Consider the following 22,172-nt stretch of genomic DNA (forward strand, 5'->3'; position numbering starts at 1 on the left):
GGTGAATGTAAACTCAACACAGACACAAGGATTGGAATTTTGTATTTGCGCCAGGCGCGCGTTTCGTCTACAAAAGACTCATCATTGACGCTCGAATCAAACTAAGTTAAAAAGGCAGAATAAAGTAAGAAGTTGACAAACACATGCAGCGGGTTTGACCGTTTTAATAGACTCCAACCTTTGCCCAACATGAAACAATAATGCAATTTCACAAAATAGAAAGACACACTATCGAATATCGATTATTATCTCAATCAAAAGACATTCACAAAAATAAGTGAACAAACACCGAAAGAATAAATTTGATTTATGACACAATGTAAATACAAAATTAATAAAACAAGGAGATACGATGTATGAATACTCTTTTTAACGAGGTGATACGTTGTATTTTTAGATTCAATTAATGAGTAATTATAGTCTCACCACATTCAACAAACATTTCAAACAAGACATTACAGCAATATGCGTATTTCATGAATTATGTCGGATGCAAAATGATAAAATACAATAATTTAGGAGAATGTATTTCATCAAATTCAACTTATCTTACGTTAGAGTATGATAATTAAGATTCATGTAATAAAATTAAATGCCACCTTGATGTAACTCGGTATTGCAAGCTAAAACACGGAGAGAGAAGCGGAAGCTAGTGTGAAGCTAATTATATATGAGTACATACGCACGTACTTCGTAAAATGATTTTTATAAATAAGTATTGTGCCTAGTCACATATTTAGATCAATGGTCCTGCATTGTTTAAAAACGTTACATTCAATTAACCGTATATATTTAAACGGATATTTTAATAACATTCAAATTATTGATGACAAGTCTCTTTCGTTTTGAAGAACGTTCCGAGTATGAAGTGTGTTTTACAAAAAATATTTACAATCTTGATACCGTTGCTTTTGTTGGGTGAGTACACATTCAGGTATGCAAAAAAAAAGGAGGAAAACAGAAATACATATACATTGTGTATCTGCTATGGAACGGAAATTCAATGGTTACTTCGCGTACAATAAGTCAAGGTTCGTTAAAAATATTTTGTACTTCAGAACGTTTACAACTTATTCACCAATTCATGTCAACTGCCAAAAGTGACTTAAGTAGATATTCATTTTGTATATCGACTATGAATTGTACAATGATCGGCTCTCGTGTTTTAAAAGGTGTATATATGATATTAACTCTCTAATATTAAAATATTACATTGGACATTGTCGATATCCTTTATATGTGCTTTTTTATTTCAATTGATACCTAGCAAAATATAAATGTTGTATTATTATCCAGCTTGCAAGATATATTTTGTTACTATCTTACAAACGTATGTCAAGAAAAAAAAAACAGAGTCGTTTTGATATAATTAAAGCGAAAAGTATTTGAAATCCAAATGGTATAAGAATTGTATTTGATTAATTCTTTCATCTTTCCTATGTTTTAATTTTCATGAAAAAAAATGAAATGATTACATTCATTTAAAATATACCCTTGCCACTGTGATAGGCCTAAGAACATAGCCGTCGTGTAGTAGTAAATGCATTGGACTTCTAACACAGAGTTTACTGTTCGATCCCCACTCTGGTGAGAAAATTTCAGGGACTGAATTTTCGGCTCTCCCTTGACACCATTTGCGACTATGGTCTTGAGGAAACGATAATAGTCCGTCGGAAGAGGACGATAAATGGCTGACACGTGTTAAGAGATAGCCATATCTCTTGCACGTAAAAGATACCCTTGTAGATTTCGAAAAAGAGCAGGCTTATGCCGCTACAAGGCAGCACTCGCTGCCGCAAAGTGAAAATGGATTAATATAAGTTGCAATAACTTGTTTCCTTATCCACTATAAATAAATATGTTTAAACTAAACTAAAGACAATTTTATAAATGTTTTAAAGCAAATAGCTACAAATTTTATTCAATATTTGTTATTGCGTGATTATCATTATTGATATACAATTGTTTTTATGAACGGTTCTCGCGTCTTCTATAATTTGTTGCTTGCTTGTCTGGTTTCTAATTGTATTTCTTATTTCTGTCCGTGTCTTTTAATTTTTGGTTTCCAAGCCTTCTTGTGGGCTTTCGATATTCCCTTTATATCCCGGCTATTTGTTATATCAACCCATAAAAAGGCGTGTCCTTCTTGGGGATTGTTTGTATTGTCTTTTCAAAGGTTGCAAGACATATCTTGAGTTTTTATTTATTACGCTTTTGAAAGTTGTTGTATGCCTCAGTGTGTTGATAATTTCTATACGTTTTAGCACATAAAATGCATTTATTCATCAACTTATATTTTCAGTGACTAATGGTAGAACAGAAGGCGACGATTGCTACGACTTTTATGACACTTATTATAACTCGTATACTGTTTATTGTGCCTATGACTCGTAAGTAAGACATTTACAAGTGAGAGGTTGAGCTAGCTTTAAACCAGGTACAATCCACCATTTTCTACATTAAGTTATCATGTCATTATAATATTTGACAAAACACGATCGATAATTTCATATTTTGATAGCAGTTATGCTTAGTGCCTTCTTGTGAATAACACAAAAGCTTTAGTAGAAATATGTAATAAATCGGGTATAAACAGATGAAAATGTTATAAAACTATATAGGACTCGAATGGTCTAAATAAAAGTGAAACTCCGTGCGTTATCAGATTAATAATCTCATGCTGTTAGTGTATTATCCGTCAAAGGCCATATCATGCGGAACATATGGGCCTCTGACAGAATGGTCTTAGTTGTTCTTCAACGATGTCACTAGCATGCCAAATATGAGATCATGGGGTCGAACCCTGCATTTGACACATGAAATTGACTCCAATGCAATCTTCATTGACTGGGATTGATTTTTCATCTGTAAAATGTCTGTGTTTTTTTCGTTGCACTGCAGTTACCTCCTCAATACAAAACTGACAGTCACTATACAGTCAAGAGGACTGAGAGTGGCATTAAACAATAACAAGCAATCAATCATATAATATTTTCTAGTATGTTAAGAATCTAAAACACTGTAACAATCAGCATATTTAGTAAGAATTTTGTAGAATTTACAGTGTGATAGTTTGTGTCGTTCTTTTTCCTAACTTAGTGTTGTAGCTATTGAGAAAAAAGTACCTCTGTTTGTGCGATAATTATAACATACATTGCTATGATGAATAAACTGAGAAACTTAAATTATACCGATACGAAAAAAAGAATTGAAAAGAGATGATAAGAAGACAGTGAATTATACATCACTTAATAATAAAACAACTTTAATTCTGACTATATAGTCAGAACGACAAATCAAAATACGTTACAAGAGGTTGGTCTGATAAGGTGCAATACAAATTCAAATTTCATAATATACTACAAAAAGACTAAATTGCAATGTGTCAAATTTTCTATTCCAAGAAGCGACGAACACTATCATGTACAGCAGATAGAGCTTTTACTGTTAAGTCATATTTTAAATTATTTCAACATTTGTCGCAATTTGTTCATAACACGATTTTTTGGAAGAATTCTTTGTTCTATAGTTTAATCTAATATCTTTGTTTTAGCTACATGATAATAATTTTCGCTGATCGAAACGAAATTGGTCTCTGACGTAATGACGTCTTTACACTAAATCCGTTGTGTGTTAGACGTTAATGGCTTTAAACTAGCTGTCAGTAACTCCGAGTGCTTTCAAATCTGTGCTAAATGTCTTTTTGTTGTGGGGATGAATGTTTATCCTGTCATGTCCACTCAGAATTTTCATTAGATGTATTTCTATTAGTATCAATCTGATAAGCTAAGCAATTTTCAACTGATTCATGCAGTTTGTTCTTATGTTGTTGTAAATAAATAAACTCATCATAGATACCAGTATTGAAATTAGCCTTTGCGCCAGACGCGTGTTTCTTCTACAAAAGACTCGTCAGTGACGCTCTAATTAAAGAAATAAAAAAGGCCAAATAACGTACGAAGTTGAAGACCATTGAGGAACAAAAATTTCTAAAGGTTTTGACAAAGACAGCGAAGGTAATCTATTCTTGAGGTAGAAAACCCTTAGTTTTTAAAACAAATCAAAGTTGATTCACCACTGTCCCTTGTTAAGGGAGGTTTGACACCTGAAGAATAGTTTAATTGCTCCACATTATGTATGTGCATGACCCAAGTCAGGAGCCTGTAAATCGTTGGTTTTCGTTTGTTGCTGTTTGTGGTATTTGTTTTTCATTATTTTGTATAATAAATTTGGTCGTTAGTTTTCTCGTTTGACTTGTTTTGCGTTTTCATATTGGGGCATTGTATAGATGTGTATGCGGTAAGGAGTTTGCCCATTATTATTTATAGATGGTTGGTTCTGTTAATTTTGTGTCATTTGGTCTCTTATGGAGAGTTGTCTCGTTGGCAATCATGCCGAATTTTCTCATTTTTATATGTTACAATCGGTCATTACTGAGATATTTTTAGTAAACAGGTTTTTACTTTTTACACGCACATTCTATTTATCAAGCGATGCAGCAACATTGGATTTATTAAATTGATTTTTTGGTTATCAAATATAGTTTTCTTAAACTGTTCATACTGTACTTTATTTTTCATTTGTAGTATCAAAAGGGGAAAATCAAATGCACAGGCTAAGCTTCTCCGACAAAGACACCATCATTCTCATTCTTCATATCTCTAGTGAACACCGTCATGATAGAGGGATAATACGACTATCATGGTTTCTTTGGATGCAAATCCGCAAAAAAGGAGTTGATATACAGACATATTTCACCAAACACCAATAAAATATATTTTATTGTCTGAAATTGACAGGAATGGACGACTTCAAACTCATATCAAATAGAAAAATTATACTTTTGGGTTACCAATTCATCTTTTCATTTTGAAGATGAAACAAATCGTCTTTCCAATCGTGACGCGTTTACGTATCTGTATAGATACGTTAAGAATATGCATGGTGATGTTCCTTTGGCACCATCTTACGGTGTTTATATTTCACAGCTCGTTCGCTATGGCCATTTCTGTTGTGACGTTTTTTTATTTTAACGAACGCAATCTATGTATTACTGGTAAATTGTTAAACCAGGGATATCGTTAGCATAAATTACCTGAAACCTTTACTAAATTTTTTCCAAAGATATAAAGATTTGGTTTTGAAGTTTGGTTGTACCTGTAGAAAACTTATTTCAAACGGGATAGCACATCCTCATTTGTAGGGAAATGTTGTTAACCGTGCCCGGAAATTTAGAAATGATCCTTGTAAACTTATCGCTCCTTTAAATAAACTTATTCTAAAAGGTTACCAATTCAACACTGAAATAAGATCATTGAATATTGATTTTATTGGTATAAATATTGATTTTGTTATCAGTAAATTAAAAGCAAACTAAATATTACTAGTATGTTATATACATATCCACATTCATGGATCTACAATCTGTCGATACTTGTAACTTGGCATTGCACAAATTCATGTTTTTCTCTGACTGTTTATGACGTCTTTACACTAAATCCATTGGATGTTGGATGTGTACGGATTGATTGTTTAGTTTTAGATGCATTATTTTTTTTATTAGTTGTTAGTGGCTTTGAACTAGCTGTCAGATAACTGCGAGTACTCTCAGATCTGTTCCTAGTGACTTTTTATTTATCGGGATGTACAAGTGACCGGCCACGTCCACTTGTATTTTTGTCAATCTGATGAGTTAAGCCTTTTTCAACTGATTTGTTATAGTTTGTTCTTATGTTGTACTCTTATACCACTGTCCCAGGTTAGGGGAAGGGTTGGGATCGCGCTAAAATTTTTAACCCCGCCACATTATTCACATTAATTGGACTCTATTGTAATTGGTCGGATTCTTGTGGAAAATGTTCTGACGCAGAGGAGTTGGCGAATAACCAATGAAATAAGGTTGGTGATAACCGACAAATGTTTGTGTCTCAAACACTTGGTTTTGACAGGATAGTTAAACTTTTATATACTTTAGGGTAAACATGCATACAGGTCTCTTTAATAAAATATGAAAAAATATTGACATTTCAGATTAAAAGGGTGATCTTTGACATATTTCGAGAATCATATTTGTGTTAAAGTCGTTCTTATACGTTTTCTTTTGACAGAGTTGTTGGTGCAATAATAGGAGGAGTAATTGGTGGTCTTTTTGCACTCGGTATATTTGTAGTAGTCATTGTTGTATGTTGCCTTCATAAAAGAACAGCACGACCAGGACATGTAGTGAATTTAACAGCTGTTCCAACTGTAACACAAACTCAGTGTAAGTTTATCTTTACATTTCTAGAACTACAAAAAGAAAGGAATATGGAAGATGACACCTTACTCAGGGTTTTATTATTCTTGAAAACAAATACTGTTTTGTAAAACGTAAAACCAACTTGTGATTTCTCACGGTTTTTACTCTTGAGAAAGCATTTCGCATACATATAGTTATAAACAACAAAACATGCAAAACACCGTATCAGAAACATTGTTCATTTTGAAATTTAAACAGAATAGAATCTACATGCTAAATATCACATCAGTCATTTTTAAAACCGAAAAGAAAGCTATGACATATCTCATTCTAAAGACATACAATATAAACAGCACAAGTTTGTCGTTTTATCTGTTATGATTCATCAACGGTTTTTACATCAATCATATGGCTTTAAGACCCTTCTGATCACGAGTTCATCCGATTATTATTTGGTTTGTGTCTTTATATTTTTATCTCTTTTATGCAAAGTTGTATGTAAACTCGGGAGTGGAGACGGGTGTCGTTGAATTTTTTTCTTTTAATTGTCCCGTTTTCTGTTTTTCCCTACGGCTTTTTATCACATCCACACCTCCCCTCGGGTTTCTTTCTTCTAACTTTAATAATTATTCATAATGCATACTTTCTTTTCCAGTTGGTGGAACCTATGGTAATAATTTTTCAAACCACACTACCACCCAGTTTGGAACTCAGTTTACATATGGTCATCAGCAACAGTCTCAGCCTAATCCGTACCAGCAACAGTCTCATCACGATTTGTATCCTTCACCGCCAGCATACAACTACTAGCATAATTAAGACCTTGTATATTGCACCAACGTGATTGTGATGTAACATTATAATGAAAACATGGTTCATAAAGACAATACTGCAATAAACTATGTTTATTGACTTTAATGAATTCTTCGCAAAATATTACGCCACTCAGATTCTATCAATTTCAAAGTTGAACATACCATTGTTAACGAACAGAACAAGTAAACAAGATCGTTCTTCATCATCATAGAACAGTAATGTTTAATCGAACTTTACGTTAAACAACCAATAAGCAATCGATCAATGGGCTAAATGATATCAGCAAATGATGCATACTTTTCTTTGCGTTTGTATATTCTAGATATTTGTTCCTTTTGCTGCTGTCAACTACAAAAAAATTGTGTTGGTGTATTTATCAAATTCACTATCAATTAAAAAACATTTTTATTTGTGTCTATTTTAATTTATCTATTTGTATGAGTGTTGAACCTTTTAGTCAGTTTTGTTGTATGTTCAATATAAAGAAACTATAAAACAACTGGCATACAAATGGAAGATTTATCTATCTATGAAAACCAGGCTTAACTAAACATTTTCTTCGAAAAATGTATGTACCAAGTCAGGAATATGACAACTGTTTTCTTTTCGTAATCTAATCTAAAACCAGACTTAGACTTATTTTAAACTGGCTTTTACTGTACGTTTTACTGTGTGTGATTATGCAAAATTTGGAATAGGAATAGGAGAGGGTTGGGTTCTCTCAAAACATGTTTAAACATGCCAAATGATTGCGCCTGTCCAAAGTCAGGAACATCTATCTTTGTTTTTTTTATTTTGGTTCATTTGTTTTTTCGAAGTTAAGTATTGCGCTTATTTCGCTGAACGAATATACGGTTGCAGGAATTGCTGGTTGCGATGTTTGGTTTGTTGTCTTTTTTGACACACTCTTCGTTTTTATTCTCTTTCATATTAAAATTAGTTTTCATTTATTCAATTCATCTGATTTTTTCTATCAATAAACTAATAAACTCATCAACACAGACTAAGAAGCCGTAATAATTCTTAAATTGAGTTTTCTTTTTTTCAATTGTGTTCATCTAGTTTAAACTGTGAATAAGGCGTCATGCAGTTTATCGATGAGTAAATCTCGGAAACGATACAAAAATAAATAGAAAAATAAGGTAGCGAACAAAAACTCAAAGAATATCATGAACTTCAAAAGGAGCGAATCTGAATTCGTCGAAAGAGCACTTGCTTTGCATGCATCTTCAACCATTCAAATTCCAATTCAGTGGTAAAATTATTAAAATTGGTTATAGGATAACAGATCTGACGAATAACGATTTTTAAAGAAATCATGTGGCAAGTATGTTCATACACCGAAACATCGTCTCGGTCAAATAATTCGTGAAGGTGACTTTAAAACGTATGCAGTATCGATTTCAGTCGATCTTCCTCATACATGTTACTCTGTTTGAGTAGTTTGTGTTTAGCAGCACATCTATGACATATTAGTCAAATAGTGTAAACAAGTACGATCGTAACTTATTTTAAGATATATAACCGACATACAAAAGGACAGAGTGTATGCTTTTGACAAGTAGGAAATTGAAATCAACGTGTTTGTCGTAAATTATCGTCTGAAGTCGTTCATCTGTATCAATATCGAGGAAAATATCAAGACACGAAAAATGATATCACGAAGTTCGAATGTATGTATTGAAACGATAAGTGGGTCCCCTGAAATGGAACTTGTTTCTCCTAAATTTGTGTGATGACGTTGTTTAAATCTTAACGATAATTGACTTTTCTTATTATATATTTCTTGTAAAACTATTATTATTTGAACATTGTTAACTCTAAATCTCTTTATTATTCTTGCCTATGTTTTTACATTCGGAACACCTGTGCATTGTTTACTTCAACTGTTTTCTGGATATATTGTTCCGCTATCCATTTTCTTTAATTCACGATATTCTATAAAGCTTAAGGTTTATGACCCCTTCTATAGCCATTTTTGTACGAATTTTTACACTTCAATTGTATCAAAACTACAGATATAATGTATAATAGAGATAGGCCATTTTGTACATATACCAAGGGGGAAATTTGATGCAAAGCATTATTATTAACTGTTTAATTGCATTTAAAAGAAAAAGAGTACTTTGTGGCAAAAAAACAAAAGATTTTTATAGAAAATCCTCAGCCTTTAATACAGAGATTTTTGTTATAAAATTTGAAACATAGATTACTCACTTGCTTTTCTATAATGTGCTAGTGTTTATATTTTACAAAAAGTTCTAACCAACCTGTAAATTCCAAAATACCTCGTGCTGAGTCACTAAAGTCGAGTACACCCTAAAAGGTGTACTTTATTTTATTTGGTCCATATTTTTATTTGTTTTAACCAATAACTACATTAATTAACTTGTTTTAAAGGGGCACTAGCTGTCAAATTCATGGTCATCGATTATAACATTACAACAATGTAAAACATTTATCCAAACTATCAAAAGTCTAAAAAAAACAGTTTACAGAGCATGGGATAGATAGTATATAGGTTCGTTTCGTGTGTATTTTAGTCCAGACGCCATCTAATTAACTATCGATTTGACCTCAGATGACCATATAAGCTACGTAAACATAAATAAAGATATGAATAGATTAAACCAACACGTGCAATTGGATTTTTATAGGTCAGTTCGATTTTATTTTATAGATTAAAAATAGATGTTTCTCATTGTTTTTAACCGTATAAGAATGATTTAATGTGCATCGAATTAGTAATCAAATGATTTACCGTAGTTTCACTTTCATTGTTGACATTGGTTTTTTAACCTCTAGCTAGGGGTTAAATTGAAGTTCACATGAATACGGATTTAAAGAGGTCGACTCATTCACTTGCAAGTGAATAACTAATTATCAATGTTTCTTAGCGTAATTTGACAAAATTTAACCTTTTTGGCTGCAAAAAGCGAATTGTTATTTCACTATTTCACTTTCATTATTGATTGAACAGAAAAAAAATCAAACTTTAAGATTTTTTATATATCTCCTAGCTAGTGCCCCTTTAAGGATCCTATATCTATCAGTCAACAAATTGCCAAATATGAGAGTACAAGGATAAAGTCTGTGGATTTTCTATAAAATTTCCATTTGTGTAGCATTGAATCAACGCAAGGGTACATAATCCTTAATAAAGTATTTATTACTTTTAAGAGGTATGATATTTGTATGTGTTGTTGATGTTTAATGCATCTTTAAGTTAATACAAGTCTTTTTTTTTAAAGTCTGTTATTCTTACAAAAGTTACCATACAAAAACCTTTAAGCCAATCTACCCTTTTATAAACATGGAAACAACGCTTATTCAGATGAGCAAAAACAAATACACAAAAATGTCACATGTGTACAGGATATGCTAATTTTTCTTGAGCATCTGAAATCACCCCATGTCTTTGGTTGGTTTAATCTTTCTCAGTCTTTAATTTTCTATTCCGTGTTTTGTCTATTAATTTTTTTTCGTTTGTTTGTTTGGTGTGTTTTTGTTGTTGCCATGTATATTTGTCATTGATATATGATATGCATATCAAATGGTCTCTCGTTTTTAATGGTGAGTGCTACATTGTATTTATGAATTCAGATTCAATAGTTATATATAGTCTCACCACATTTAACAATCATTTAAAACCAGATAAACAGCAATATGCATAAGTTAAGTTAAATATACGAGTAATTTCTTCCTGATTTTTGGATAATGCAAACGAATATAGTATATACAATAACTAAGGAAAATGTCTTTCAGTAAAGTCATCTTATCTTATGTTAAAGCATGATAAATGAAAAGCATTCAATAAGAGTAAAGACATCTTGATGTTATCTCGCTGATTTTTTTTTATTGAATTGCAAGCTAGTACATAGATAGATAACTACATCTAGAGTAAATCTTATTGTTTACGGGTACATAAGTACGTACTTCGTAATATGATTTTTATAAATAGATATCGTACCTACTCCCAAGTTTAAATTAACGGTCCTGCATTGTTTAAAAACCTTACATTCAATTAACCGTAAACCGATATAATGATAGCATTTAAATTATCGATCATATGTCTCTTTCGGTTTAAAGAATGTTTCTAGTATGAAGTGCGTTTTACATAAAATATTTACAATCTTGATACAGTTGCTGTTGTTGGGTGAGTACACATACAGATAAGCTAACATAAAGGGGGTATAAAACATAAATACTTCTACCTGATATGGGAGGGAAATTCAATGATTACATTCGCGTAAAGTAAGTTATGGTTGGTCCCCAAAAAAAAATGTAATCCGAACGTTTACAACTAATTCCCAAATACATATCAACTGTTGAAATTGATTCTCAGTTGAACCATAAGTGGATATTCATTTTTTTTAAATCGCCTAATAGTACAGTAATATGCCTTCATGTTTTAAGAAGGAGATTCATGATATTGACTCTCTAATATTAAAAAAGAATAGATTGGATATTGTCGATATCCCTTATATGTGCTTTTAATTTCAATTGATATCACTGCAAACTGCAAATGTTGTATTATCATAAAAGAGGGACGAAAGATACAAGAGGTCAGTCAAACTCATAAATTGAAAATAAACTGACAAAGCCATGGCTAAAAATAAAAAGACAAATACACAAATGATAGTAGAGAGGACAACATAGAAAACTAAAGACTAAGCAACACGAACCCCACCAAAGCTTGCGCGATAGCTTTTGTAACAATTTTACATATGTATGTGTTAAAAGTTTGAAATAAACTAGAAATTAATTGTAAGATATACATTTACAATCCTTTTGTTTGCTTAAGAGGCAATCAGGAAGTTGCTCTTTGTGTGTATATATACGTTCTATTCATGGTATAAAACATTAGAATAACAAAAAAGCATATGTTTTGTGAAATGTTTAATCATAAATCACTTGAATTGTCCTGACGTGTATGCATCTTCAAATATCCTCTTTTGCCAAGGTTTTCATTTACTGTTTCCATGACACTCGTATGAGAAAAGGCTGAATTTCTTGATCTATATATTTTTTTTGGATAATTATGCATTATAAGCATACGACATGCAATACATTGATATCGACCTGTCGTAAATATTCTAATATTGTGTTAAGTCAGCCCCCCTTTTACATCTTTGCAAAACTATAAAAGTAGAATAAAAAACTGATGAATAATATCCCTTTACAAACTTTAGGATACACTAGTGACATATATATATACATAGATATAATTATCATATAGAGATTTTATGGATAATTCGATTCTACGGCACAGTGTGACACATAAATTTTAAAATCTTTTTAATTAAAGTTCAAATTTTAAGTCGGTAGAATACAGGCCATCTTGCACTTAGAATGTGGGGAAATCTTTTTAAGGTGGAAATTTTTGTACAATATATTCACTGTTGAAGAATATACGCAGTACTTTTTGTGACTTATTGGTGACAAATAATTTCTTTAAAATGCAGAAAAAAACAGTAAAAATTAAAATAACGTTATTTTATAAAAACAATTGAAATGGTATAAACTGTTCAAAACCTCGATTTTTCTTGATGTCAAATGCAATCATTTTTTTCTGTTATGACTACGGATGGAAAAGGGGAGTGAAATAAGTCCTTGCTTTTCCTCTTTTTTCAGTGCAATATATACGCTTACCTAACAATAAACATCGATTAATTGACAGAATAGTTACGTTGGCCCAGAAGTATTTGTCTTTCAAAAATTCCCTTTATACCTTAATATTACACTAGGCACTTATCTCGCATTTTGAAAAATCCCAACCGCAAACTTCATTTACATTTCGATTTCTCTGTTGTCTACCGAATTATTACTTGTTATGCCGTAAATCTAAATAAACTCATCATAGATACCAGGATAGACATTTTGTATTGACATTTTTGTTGGAATAGTTATCAAAAGTACCAGGATTATAATTTTATACGCCAGACGCGCGTTTCGTCTACATAAGACTCATCAGTGACGCTCAGATCAAAATAGTTAAAAAAAAACAAACAAATACAAAGTTGAAGAGCATTGAGGACCCAAAATTCCCAAAAGTTGTGCCAAATACGGCTAAGGTAATCTACTCCTGGGGTAAGAAAATCGTTAGTTTTTCGAAAAATTCAAAAGTTTTGTAAACAGAAAATCTATAAAATGACCATATAATTGATATTCATGTCAACACCGAAGTGCTGACTACTGGGCTGGTGATACCCTCGGGGACGAAACGTCCACCAGCAGTGGCACAGACCCAGTGGTGTAAATAGTTATCAAAAGTACCAGGAATATAATTTTATACGCCAGACGCGCGTTTCGTCTACATAAGACTCATCAGTGACGCTCAGATCAAAATAGTTAAAAAAACCAAACAAATACAAAGTTAAAGAGCATTGAGGACCCAAAATTCCCCAAAGTTGTGCCAAATACGGCTAAGGTAATCTACTCCTGTGGTTAGAAAATCCTTAGTTTTTCGAAAAATTCAAAAGTTTTGTAAACAGAAAATTTATAAAAATGACCATATAGTTGATATTCATGTCAACACCGAAGTGCTGACTACTGGACTGGTGATACCCTCGGGGACGAAACGTAAAGCTGTGTTCTTTTTCTACTTTGTAGTAATCAGATTGTAACGTTTCTTTAAAGTTGCTATTACTGTACACTCTCGATCTTTCCCTTTGGTTTATGATTAAAATTTTACAGTTATCTATATGAATGGTGCTTACTTCGTCTATATACTTCTTGATATCTTGTCTGGCTTCAAATTGCATTTGTTATTTAAGTTTATCTTGTATTTAAATAGCCTAAGGTTGCAAGACATATTCAGAGTTTCTATTTCCTATTGTGAGGTTTTTGAAAGCTGTTTTGCGTCTCAATTAGGTAAACATTTCTAAATGCTTTTGGACATAAAATGTTTTATTCATTTACTTATATTTTCAGTGACTACAGGAAGAACAGAAGACGACTGCGAAGGCTATTACGACTCATCTGATGATACGTATACTGTTTATTTTTGTGACAATTCCGCGTAAGTTACACTTTTAAAATACTCATTATAATAAGTATATTAATTCATATACGTATGATTGCAAACTATGTTCTAAGATATTTGAACTTTTACATACTTTTAATTCAACGCAAGGATTAAAGACGTTTTTTTATGGTTAATGTATTTTCAATAAAAAATTGAGATTAATTGAGATTTCATGGGAACAAACTGGCGATATTTGACATATTTCTAAAATTACTTTTATTCTTTTACGTGTTCTTTTGACAGTCAGGTCACTGCAATAATTGGAGGAGTTTTTGGTGGTGTTTGTATATTGGGACTAATCATTTTCATCCTTTGCTATTATAAATTCGCAAAACGACCAGGACGCGTGGTAAATCCAACAGCAGTTCCAACTGTAACACAAACTCAGTGTAAGTTTCACATCACCATTGTAGAAGGACACCTTTCCTGGGATTGTCTTTTCTTTAAAAAAGTAGTATTTTGTAGAACGTAACATTGGAGATTTCCTAGGGCTTTTCCTAGGGCTTTCCTAATGCATTTCACATATCAGAATCGTTGTTCATTTTGAAAATTTTACTCGATAGATTCTACATGTTACAAAACACAACAGATATGTCCTAACAAAGTCAGCTCTGACCTATATCATTCTCCAGGAATACGATATAAGCGGCACATATCTGTCGGTTTACCTGTTATGACTCATTGGCATTTTTTTACAGCATCGATCCGTCTGAAGCACACGACTTCATCCGGACATTATTTGGTGTATGTCTTTAAATGTTTTCCCTTTGTGTAATGTTATATGTAAACTTGAAGGTGGGAATGGGTATCTTGAATTATTTGTGTTTTGTTCGTCCTACATCTTTTACCTGACCACACCATCCCCCTATTGGTGTTTTGTTTTCCTTTTGATAGTTGATAAAATTGAGAATGGAAATGGGTAATATGTCAAAGAAACAACAATCCGAACAAAGAGCAGATAACATCCGAAGACCATCAATGGGTCTTTATTGCAGCGAGAAAATCTGGCTCCTAGAAGTTTGGTCTCAGCTAACCCCTAAATAAAAATTCGTATTAGTTCAGTGATTATGGATGTCATACTAAACTCAAAAACATATAAATGTGACTGTGAAATTTTCAGAACCGCCAGGCGAGCGAAATGTGGTCACAGGAGTCCATAACTTGATATATCTGTTTAATTACATCGAATAGATTATGATTGAAACTCTCTGTACAGGATAAGGATTTGTTTTTACTAATAAGCTTTAATCCGTTAACATTTGTATGTATATTTTGAGGATAAGAAGAGAGTACCCAAGTACCGCGGAACTTGTAGATGTACATTTACGTATCAGCGTTGTCTCTATGTGACATCATAACCGAAATAATTTTGTCGGTAAAAGACTCGCGAGGGTTAAAAGGGAATATCAAAATTGACAAATACCACGGCATAAAGGGGAATTTGAGGCATATATCCACCGAAAGTGGTGAAAAATGTGTAAATTCGTTTGAAAAGAAGAAAACGGGTGAGAATATGCGAAAAATACAATGGTCACCAACAAATCAAAGTCCGGCATTCTCATTTAAGGTGTAATTATGGTATTAAGCTTCCCGTTAAAGGTATAGATATCAAGATCCCGAAAAGGGCAGCGTTCATTGTTAGTATTAGCTTTATTTAAAGTCAGTCCTGACTGATAAATCTCTTTAATGTGCATACTGAAGTCATCATTTTTGAACGCCAATATATCATCCAAATATCTAAAAGATTTATTGAACTTTTGAATCAGATATTGTTTCGATGGTTTTTGTTTTGTCATGAATTGTAACTGATTATAATACAGAAATAGGTCTACAATGAGTGGTGCACTGTTAGTTCTCATGCGAATTCCGATGACTTCACGATATGCGGAATCTCCAAAAGAACAAAAATGTTATCTAGTAAAAATGCATGAACAGTTATAGTATCAAAGCAGGTCCAATTGATATTGTTATTTTCTTTGTTGTTACAAAAAATGACCTAACAGAGTTTGAACATATATATTCGCATTTTGACTTTTAAATGCCTTTTTAAGGAGGTGTGTGATTTTTTTCCTGAATAAGATTAGGAGGCAAAGTGGTATATAGGGTAGAAAAATCAAAACTTTGAACAGATTCGAAACCAGCAATATAAGCATGCAAGTTATCAAGTACGTGTAAGGAGTGTTGTGCAGCTTCGGAAGCCAGTACATAGTTGGAACTTTCATTGTATTTCTTTCTGCTTGTGGAAACGTAGCTAAAAGTTTATGTTTTGTTAAAGATGTCATTATCCGAAAATGGAGTCAGTTGGACTGCTGGTGAATTCGTGATTTTCAGAACCTGAATGTAAGATTTAGGTCAACTATTCTATTATGATATTATTATAAGCCTTAACAGCCGGGAGCTCTTTTAGCTTATGTTTGATACGAGAAATAGGGCTATTATGGTTGGAGTAAAATGTTTTTAAAACTTTGTATACGTATATCAATTATGTTCATTACTGAATTGCAAAAAGAATCTAAGGATTTCTTGTCAGCTTTTTTCTCGTTTTATCCAGAACAGTAAGTACGGAGTGAGTCGTGGATGATGTTATGATACTTATTCTTATTAATAATTAACAGGGGTCAATATTAAGGTCCTGTACCAGTCAGGAATATGACAGTTGTTATCCATTCGTTTGATGTGTTTTATCATTTGATTTGGGACTTTCCGTTTTGAATTTTCCTCGGAGTTCAGTATTTTTGTGATTTTACTTTTTACTGAGAAATGATTTCAACTCTCGGTCACACACTATTTTCATTATGCATATCTTCTTTTCCAGTTGGTGGAACCTATGGTAATAACTTTTCACACAACATTCCCACCCAGTTTGGAACTCAGTTTACATATGGTCAACAGCAACAGTCTCAGCCTAATCCCTATCAGCAACAGTCTCAGCCCGATCAGTATGCACAACCACCAGCATTTACTTACCAGCATTAGACGTTGGATCTTGCGCTCACGTGATAGAGATGTAACATGATAAATAAAAACAAGACAAGGTCACCTTCAAAAATAGACACTACTGAAATAAATTATGTTTATTGACTTCAATGAATCATATACTTCGTAAAATATTATGTCAACTGAGTCTATCAATTTCAAAGTTGAACATGCCATTGTCAAAGAACGGAACAAGTAAACAAGACCGTTCTTCATCATCATTGAACAGTCGAGTTTCATCAAACATTACGCTCTAGGCGTTAAACAACCAATAATCAATTAATCAAACTATTCGTGCCAATAATATCAGCTATGCGCTTGTATATTCTAGATATTTGTTTCAATTCGAGCACGTACACAAACTTTTTTGTTAGTGTCAACTGCAAAAAAATGTGTTTCTGTATTTGTCAAAACTATCTACTACAAAAACAGTTTTGTTTGCGTCTCTTTTTTTTTATATCATTTGTATGATTTTTTGATATTTTTGTCAATTGTGGTGTATGTTTGTCATGTATGTTTGCACAATTTTGGATGCTGGATTCCAATTATTGTCACATTATTGTTTTGATGCTTACTCAGCTTTGTCAAAATAATACAAAATTGCCATCGATCAGATTTTTTTTTAGATTCAGAGGGGCTGCCGACAAGAAGATTCCCTGTCACCTCATATATTTTTACTGTGTGCAGAAATACTTGGTATACTTATACGAAACAATGACAAAGTTAAAGGAATCACTATAGATGACTCAGAGTATCTCATTTCACATTTCTCTTATACTTGATGCATCTCTCCGTACTCTAGATAAATATGCAGATTGTTCAGGTCTTAAATATTTTAAGACAAGACCAAGGATGTTTGGATTGGAAAGAAAAAGTTTAGCCAAGAAACTATGTGTGTTAAGTGGGGATTTGAGTGGGGTTCCAGCATATTTACACTTTTTGGGATAAAATTCTCAGTGGATATTAGTGAAATTGAAAATTTAAACTATAACCCCAGGATGAAAGGTATCGAAAATATCATAAAAACTTGGACTAACCAAATACTCTCTCACCAATTGGAAAAATAACAGTGATAAAAACACTAATAATATCAAAATTAAACCATCTTTTCCTGTCCATACCAAAGCAAATAAAGTCAATAGAGACACATGCATTATCCAAACCACACTGGTTAGGAGGACTAAAAATGATAAATGTTGAAAACTACATAAAAGGTCTAAAATTAACCTGGATACGAAGAATTAATAGAAATATTTCAAAAATAGTGAAACTTTTCCTCTTTTCAGAAAATTTCAATTTTTGGGAAATGGAATTTTCTTGGTCCCTATAAAAAGCTAAATAATCCATTTTGGAAAGAACTATTTGATGCTTGGAAAGATCTTCAAAATGTACATAATAACTCTCAAATTAACACATGCCCTATATGGAAGAATGGTGGAATAAAGATTGGTAACTATTCAGTTTTATATAAAGATTGGACAAAAAAAGGGGTTTGGCTGATCAATGACTTGTTAGAGGAAGGTGGAAATTTTATGACTTTTGATCACTTTATTAATATATATGTAGGACTCAAATCTATGGTGGGTTCCAAATCTATGGCAGATTCCTAATCTATGGCAAATGTGACGTCATGCCATCTCAAATCTATGGCAGATGTTTTACAATCCTAATCTATGGCGGATTTTTGTTGTTTCCGAATCTATGTTTATTCTTTAGTTTTTCTTTAATTTTCTATGTTGTGTCGTGTGTGCGCTTGTTTGTTTGTCCTTTTCATTTTTAGCCATGGCGTTGTCAGTTTGTTTTAGATTTATGAGTTTGACTGTCAATTTGGTATCTTTCGTCCCTCTTCTATGGCAGATTTTGTGCAAATGAAGAACAAGGCTGAGTACATATACAATCACTGACTTGTCTTAAATAAGTTTAAATATACGACAATGGGAGCATGTCTATAAACATTTGTGAAATAAATTTTCCATAACGTTCAACCAAATCGTGAAGTCAACCATAAAAGAGGGTAGAAGTGATATACCATAATACAGAAATCATGCAGGATCAATCAGGAAAAATAAGCATTTCCTAATCTGCTTGGCACCGGTTTAACCTATTAATAACTAGAAAAAATGGAAATCCCCTAAGAAACAAGAAAGCATTTTTTTTTTATTATTTTTTATTTATTAAACAGTTTGAATTTTCACTTAATATTTACTTCAGCGTTAATCAATCTTTTCAACTGGTGACGATTTAAGTGAAGGGGGTTTCATGTAATTTCATTTTCTAACTTTAAAAACTTTTCCAGCCGTAGACGCTTAAAAATTATTTACTTTAACTCCATTACCAAAATATCCACTACTAAAAACAGCTGTGCCTTTCTTGGTCGCGGGAATCGGATGGTACATCACATAATTATTGTCACTTCTATGGATAAAATATCACCTCTTTCTTTAAACCATCAGCAAATTGTTCTAGAAGGAAAGCGGAAAATTTTCTGAGTATTTTAAACACTGGACTTCAGGAAAGTTTGAATAGCCAACATGGCTTTATTTTATTGTGACGTTATATTTTACTCTTTTTCCCGGAAAATTACGTATTTCCTAAATCTGCCATAGATTAGGAGAAAACAAAAATCTACCATAGATTTGACTTTGTTGACGTTTGTAACGTTATATTAGCCATAGATTAGGAATCAGCCATAGATTTGGAACCCGCCATAGATTTGAGTCCTACATATATAATATCAAAACTAATTTTCTCACATATCAAGGCCTAATTTCTGCAATAAAAAAGTATTTAAAATAATATAAAATATGTCCAAATGACTTAGAGAGAGGAAACGGTCCAATTTTGCCCTCAGTGTTAAAGTTTGTTTTTTTTTTAATTCCAGAGAGGTTCAAAAGACATGTATAATATTTTGAATGGTAAAAAGTCTAATCCTCAACATAAATGTGAACAAAAATGGTCACTAATTCTCAATACAAACTTCAATTAGAAAAATATCCATGTATTGCCCTTTTATATTAAAAAAAAGTTTAAAATTGCAATGGTTTCAATACAGAACTTCTATTTAATATAATTAAAAAATTAAAGATACAAATAAGTGTAGTTCTGGGTGCGGAGCGGTCGAAACAATAATACATACATTCTGGACGTGTTCATATATATCAAAAAGACCTTAACTCCTGGATATTTGAGAAGACACAAATAGAAATAACTTTAAATATTGATTTGGTTTTATTTGGTTTTCTAACAAAAACAGATAAAAATGATATAAGAAACTTAATACTTCTGTTAACAAAATTCTACATTTATAGAAGCAAATATATATATCGATGGAAGAAACCAAAACACTAGCACTAAAAAAATATTTAAAAGAAAACTTATTAATATTATTAAAGATAAATTACTCAGTAGAACAGAGAACTGCTAGGACCCCTGGACTCTTTTACTGTCATAAAAACAAACACAGAAAAAAAAATCACATATATTGTGTGTATTTTTCATATCCAAACTGCCTGTGTCTTGCAATAATTTTCTGCAATGTACCAAACTATAACAGCTGTGTCTATCAAATATATTATATATCTTCTGTTTAGTGTATATACATAGTGTGCATAAAAGTGTGTATAACTTATTATGTTCATGTGTAAATAAAAAAAGAAATTTATTATAGAAAATACTTATATTTTTCAAATCCATTTGTTATACAGATAATTATGTTTTATAATCTTAATGGTAAACTTCTTTTTTGAAATTACTGACCTGGTATAATATTTTTTTTTAAGTATGGAAAATTGTATGTTTAACACTAACAAAAAATAACAGCTGTATCAATATGTTATTTACTAATGTAAACGAGGCCGGGAAAGGTATCGGTACTTGATGTTTTTTCAACTAATAAATGTACAGATTTCAATAAAATATGCGGCGTTTTGCATTTGCACCGATCTGCATTTCATTTGCGCCGATTTTTTTACAGGTAAATTACAGGTAAGTTACAGTTGAGTGTTATTTTTCATTTATCATCATAGACCTCTTCCGTTAGCGAGTTGTACACATGTTATTAATTGTCAATGTCACTTAATTTGTCCTTTATTATACTCTGTGCTCAACTGGATTTTTCTCCACCATGCAGTTCTGAGCCAGAAGAAAACGACAACAATATATTCTACATTGTGGAAAAGCACCAATTATTGCGTTATGCATTGCTTGTTAAAGTCAAAATGCATAACCTCGGCCACAAAGAAATTCAAAAGGGTTTTTTTTTTACGGCAGAGATCGCAAATTGTTTTCCACATTATTTCATTACATTGTTCATCTTTCGCTGGTAAGAGTGCGTAAACTAGAGGTAAATAGATATAGGAAGATGTGGTATTGCATTAATTTGTAGGATCCTTTACTATAGATAATTGAGCTGATCTGTAACAATAACATCTCCATGCCTCATATATCATGTATTGTATAACGACGCTAGATTAAAACAGACAAGGAAAGGTAACACCCGGCCCCCGAAGCACTATCATTGTGAAGCCAAGGTGGTCGTGTGGCACTAGCGCATCGGATACAGTGCAGGCGATTTGGTGTCACGATATCTCAGTATCATGGGTTCGAATCCCGGCGAGGGAAGAACAAAAAATTTGCGAAAGCAAATTTACAGATCTAACATTGTTGGGTTGATGTTTAGACGAGTTGTATATATGTATATATATAAATATATAAAGCAATTATAAAACAATTCTCATGCAAGTGGCAGGTTTAGCTATCTATAAAAATTCAGGCTTAACCCACCGTTTTCTTAGAAAAATGTCTGTACCAAGTCAGGACTATGACAGCTGTTTTCCATTCGTTCTGTTGGTTGATGACGTATGACATTTGAGTTTGTAATTTTCATTAACTTATCATTTTTCTAATTTAGTTAGCGGAGACAGTAAACGGGTATTTACGACCATCAAATCAACAATTGATGCCGTCGGAGCTTAAAATACAATATTGTAATCTCCATTTAAATGAAACTGACAGAAAACAACGTTCAAACATGTATTTAAAATCTGTCATATATCGTCTGCGCTTGCGTTTACGTTCCATAGCATCAATTGGCAATTGATGCCATGAAAATTAGTG

At 32.2% G+C, this 22,172-nt stretch overlaps 1 protein-coding gene and 1 long non-coding RNA gene across 2 annotated transcripts; both read left to right on the top strand.

Moving 5' to 3' along the window:
* The first annotated feature begins 2,306 nt into the window (after positions 1-2,306).
* LOC139529862 (uncharacterized) lies at positions 2,307-7,414 on the top strand. Its single transcript, XR_011665910.1, has 3 exons — positions 2,307-2,390; positions 6,108-6,262; positions 6,894-7,414. It is a non-coding gene; the product is annotated as an uncharacterized lncRNA (long non-coding RNA).
* A 3,733-nt stretch (positions 7,415-11,147) lies between these two features.
* Positions 11,148-17,383, top strand: LOC139529868 (uncharacterized). Its single transcript, XM_071325809.1, has 4 exons — positions 11,148-11,210; positions 13,988-14,075; positions 14,325-14,470; positions 16,897-17,383. Exons 1-4 carry the CDS (start codon positions 11,156-11,158, stop codon positions 17,055-17,057), a joined length of 450 nt encoding a protein of 149 aa, XP_071181910.1. The 5' UTR covers positions 11,148-11,155; the 3' UTR covers positions 17,058-17,383.
* Positions 17,384-22,172: the final 4,789 nt, after the last annotated feature.

This window comes from Mytilus edulis, chromosome 1 (assembly GCF_963676685.1).
Source record: "Mytilus edulis chromosome 1, xbMytEdul2.2, whole genome shotgun sequence".
NCBI lineage: Eukaryota > Metazoa > Mollusca > Bivalvia > Mytilida > Mytilidae > Mytilus > Mytilus edulis.

What these genes read in the sequence shown, in the direction of transcription:
- LOC139529868 (XM_071325809.1), top strand. Translation starts at nt 11,156, where the DNA reads ATGAAGTGCGTTTTACATAAAATATTTACAATCTTGATACAGTTGCTG. An exon ending in TATTTTTGTGACAATTCCGC is followed by an intron (nt 14,076 to 14,324) that starts GTAAGTTACACT and finishes TTCTTTTGACAG; the next exon opens with TCAGGTCACTGCAATAATTG. An exon ending in AACTGTAACACAAACTCAGT is followed by an intron (nt 14,471 to 16,896) that starts GTAAGTTTCACA and finishes CTTCTTTTCCAG; the next exon opens with TTGGTGGAACCTATGGTAAT.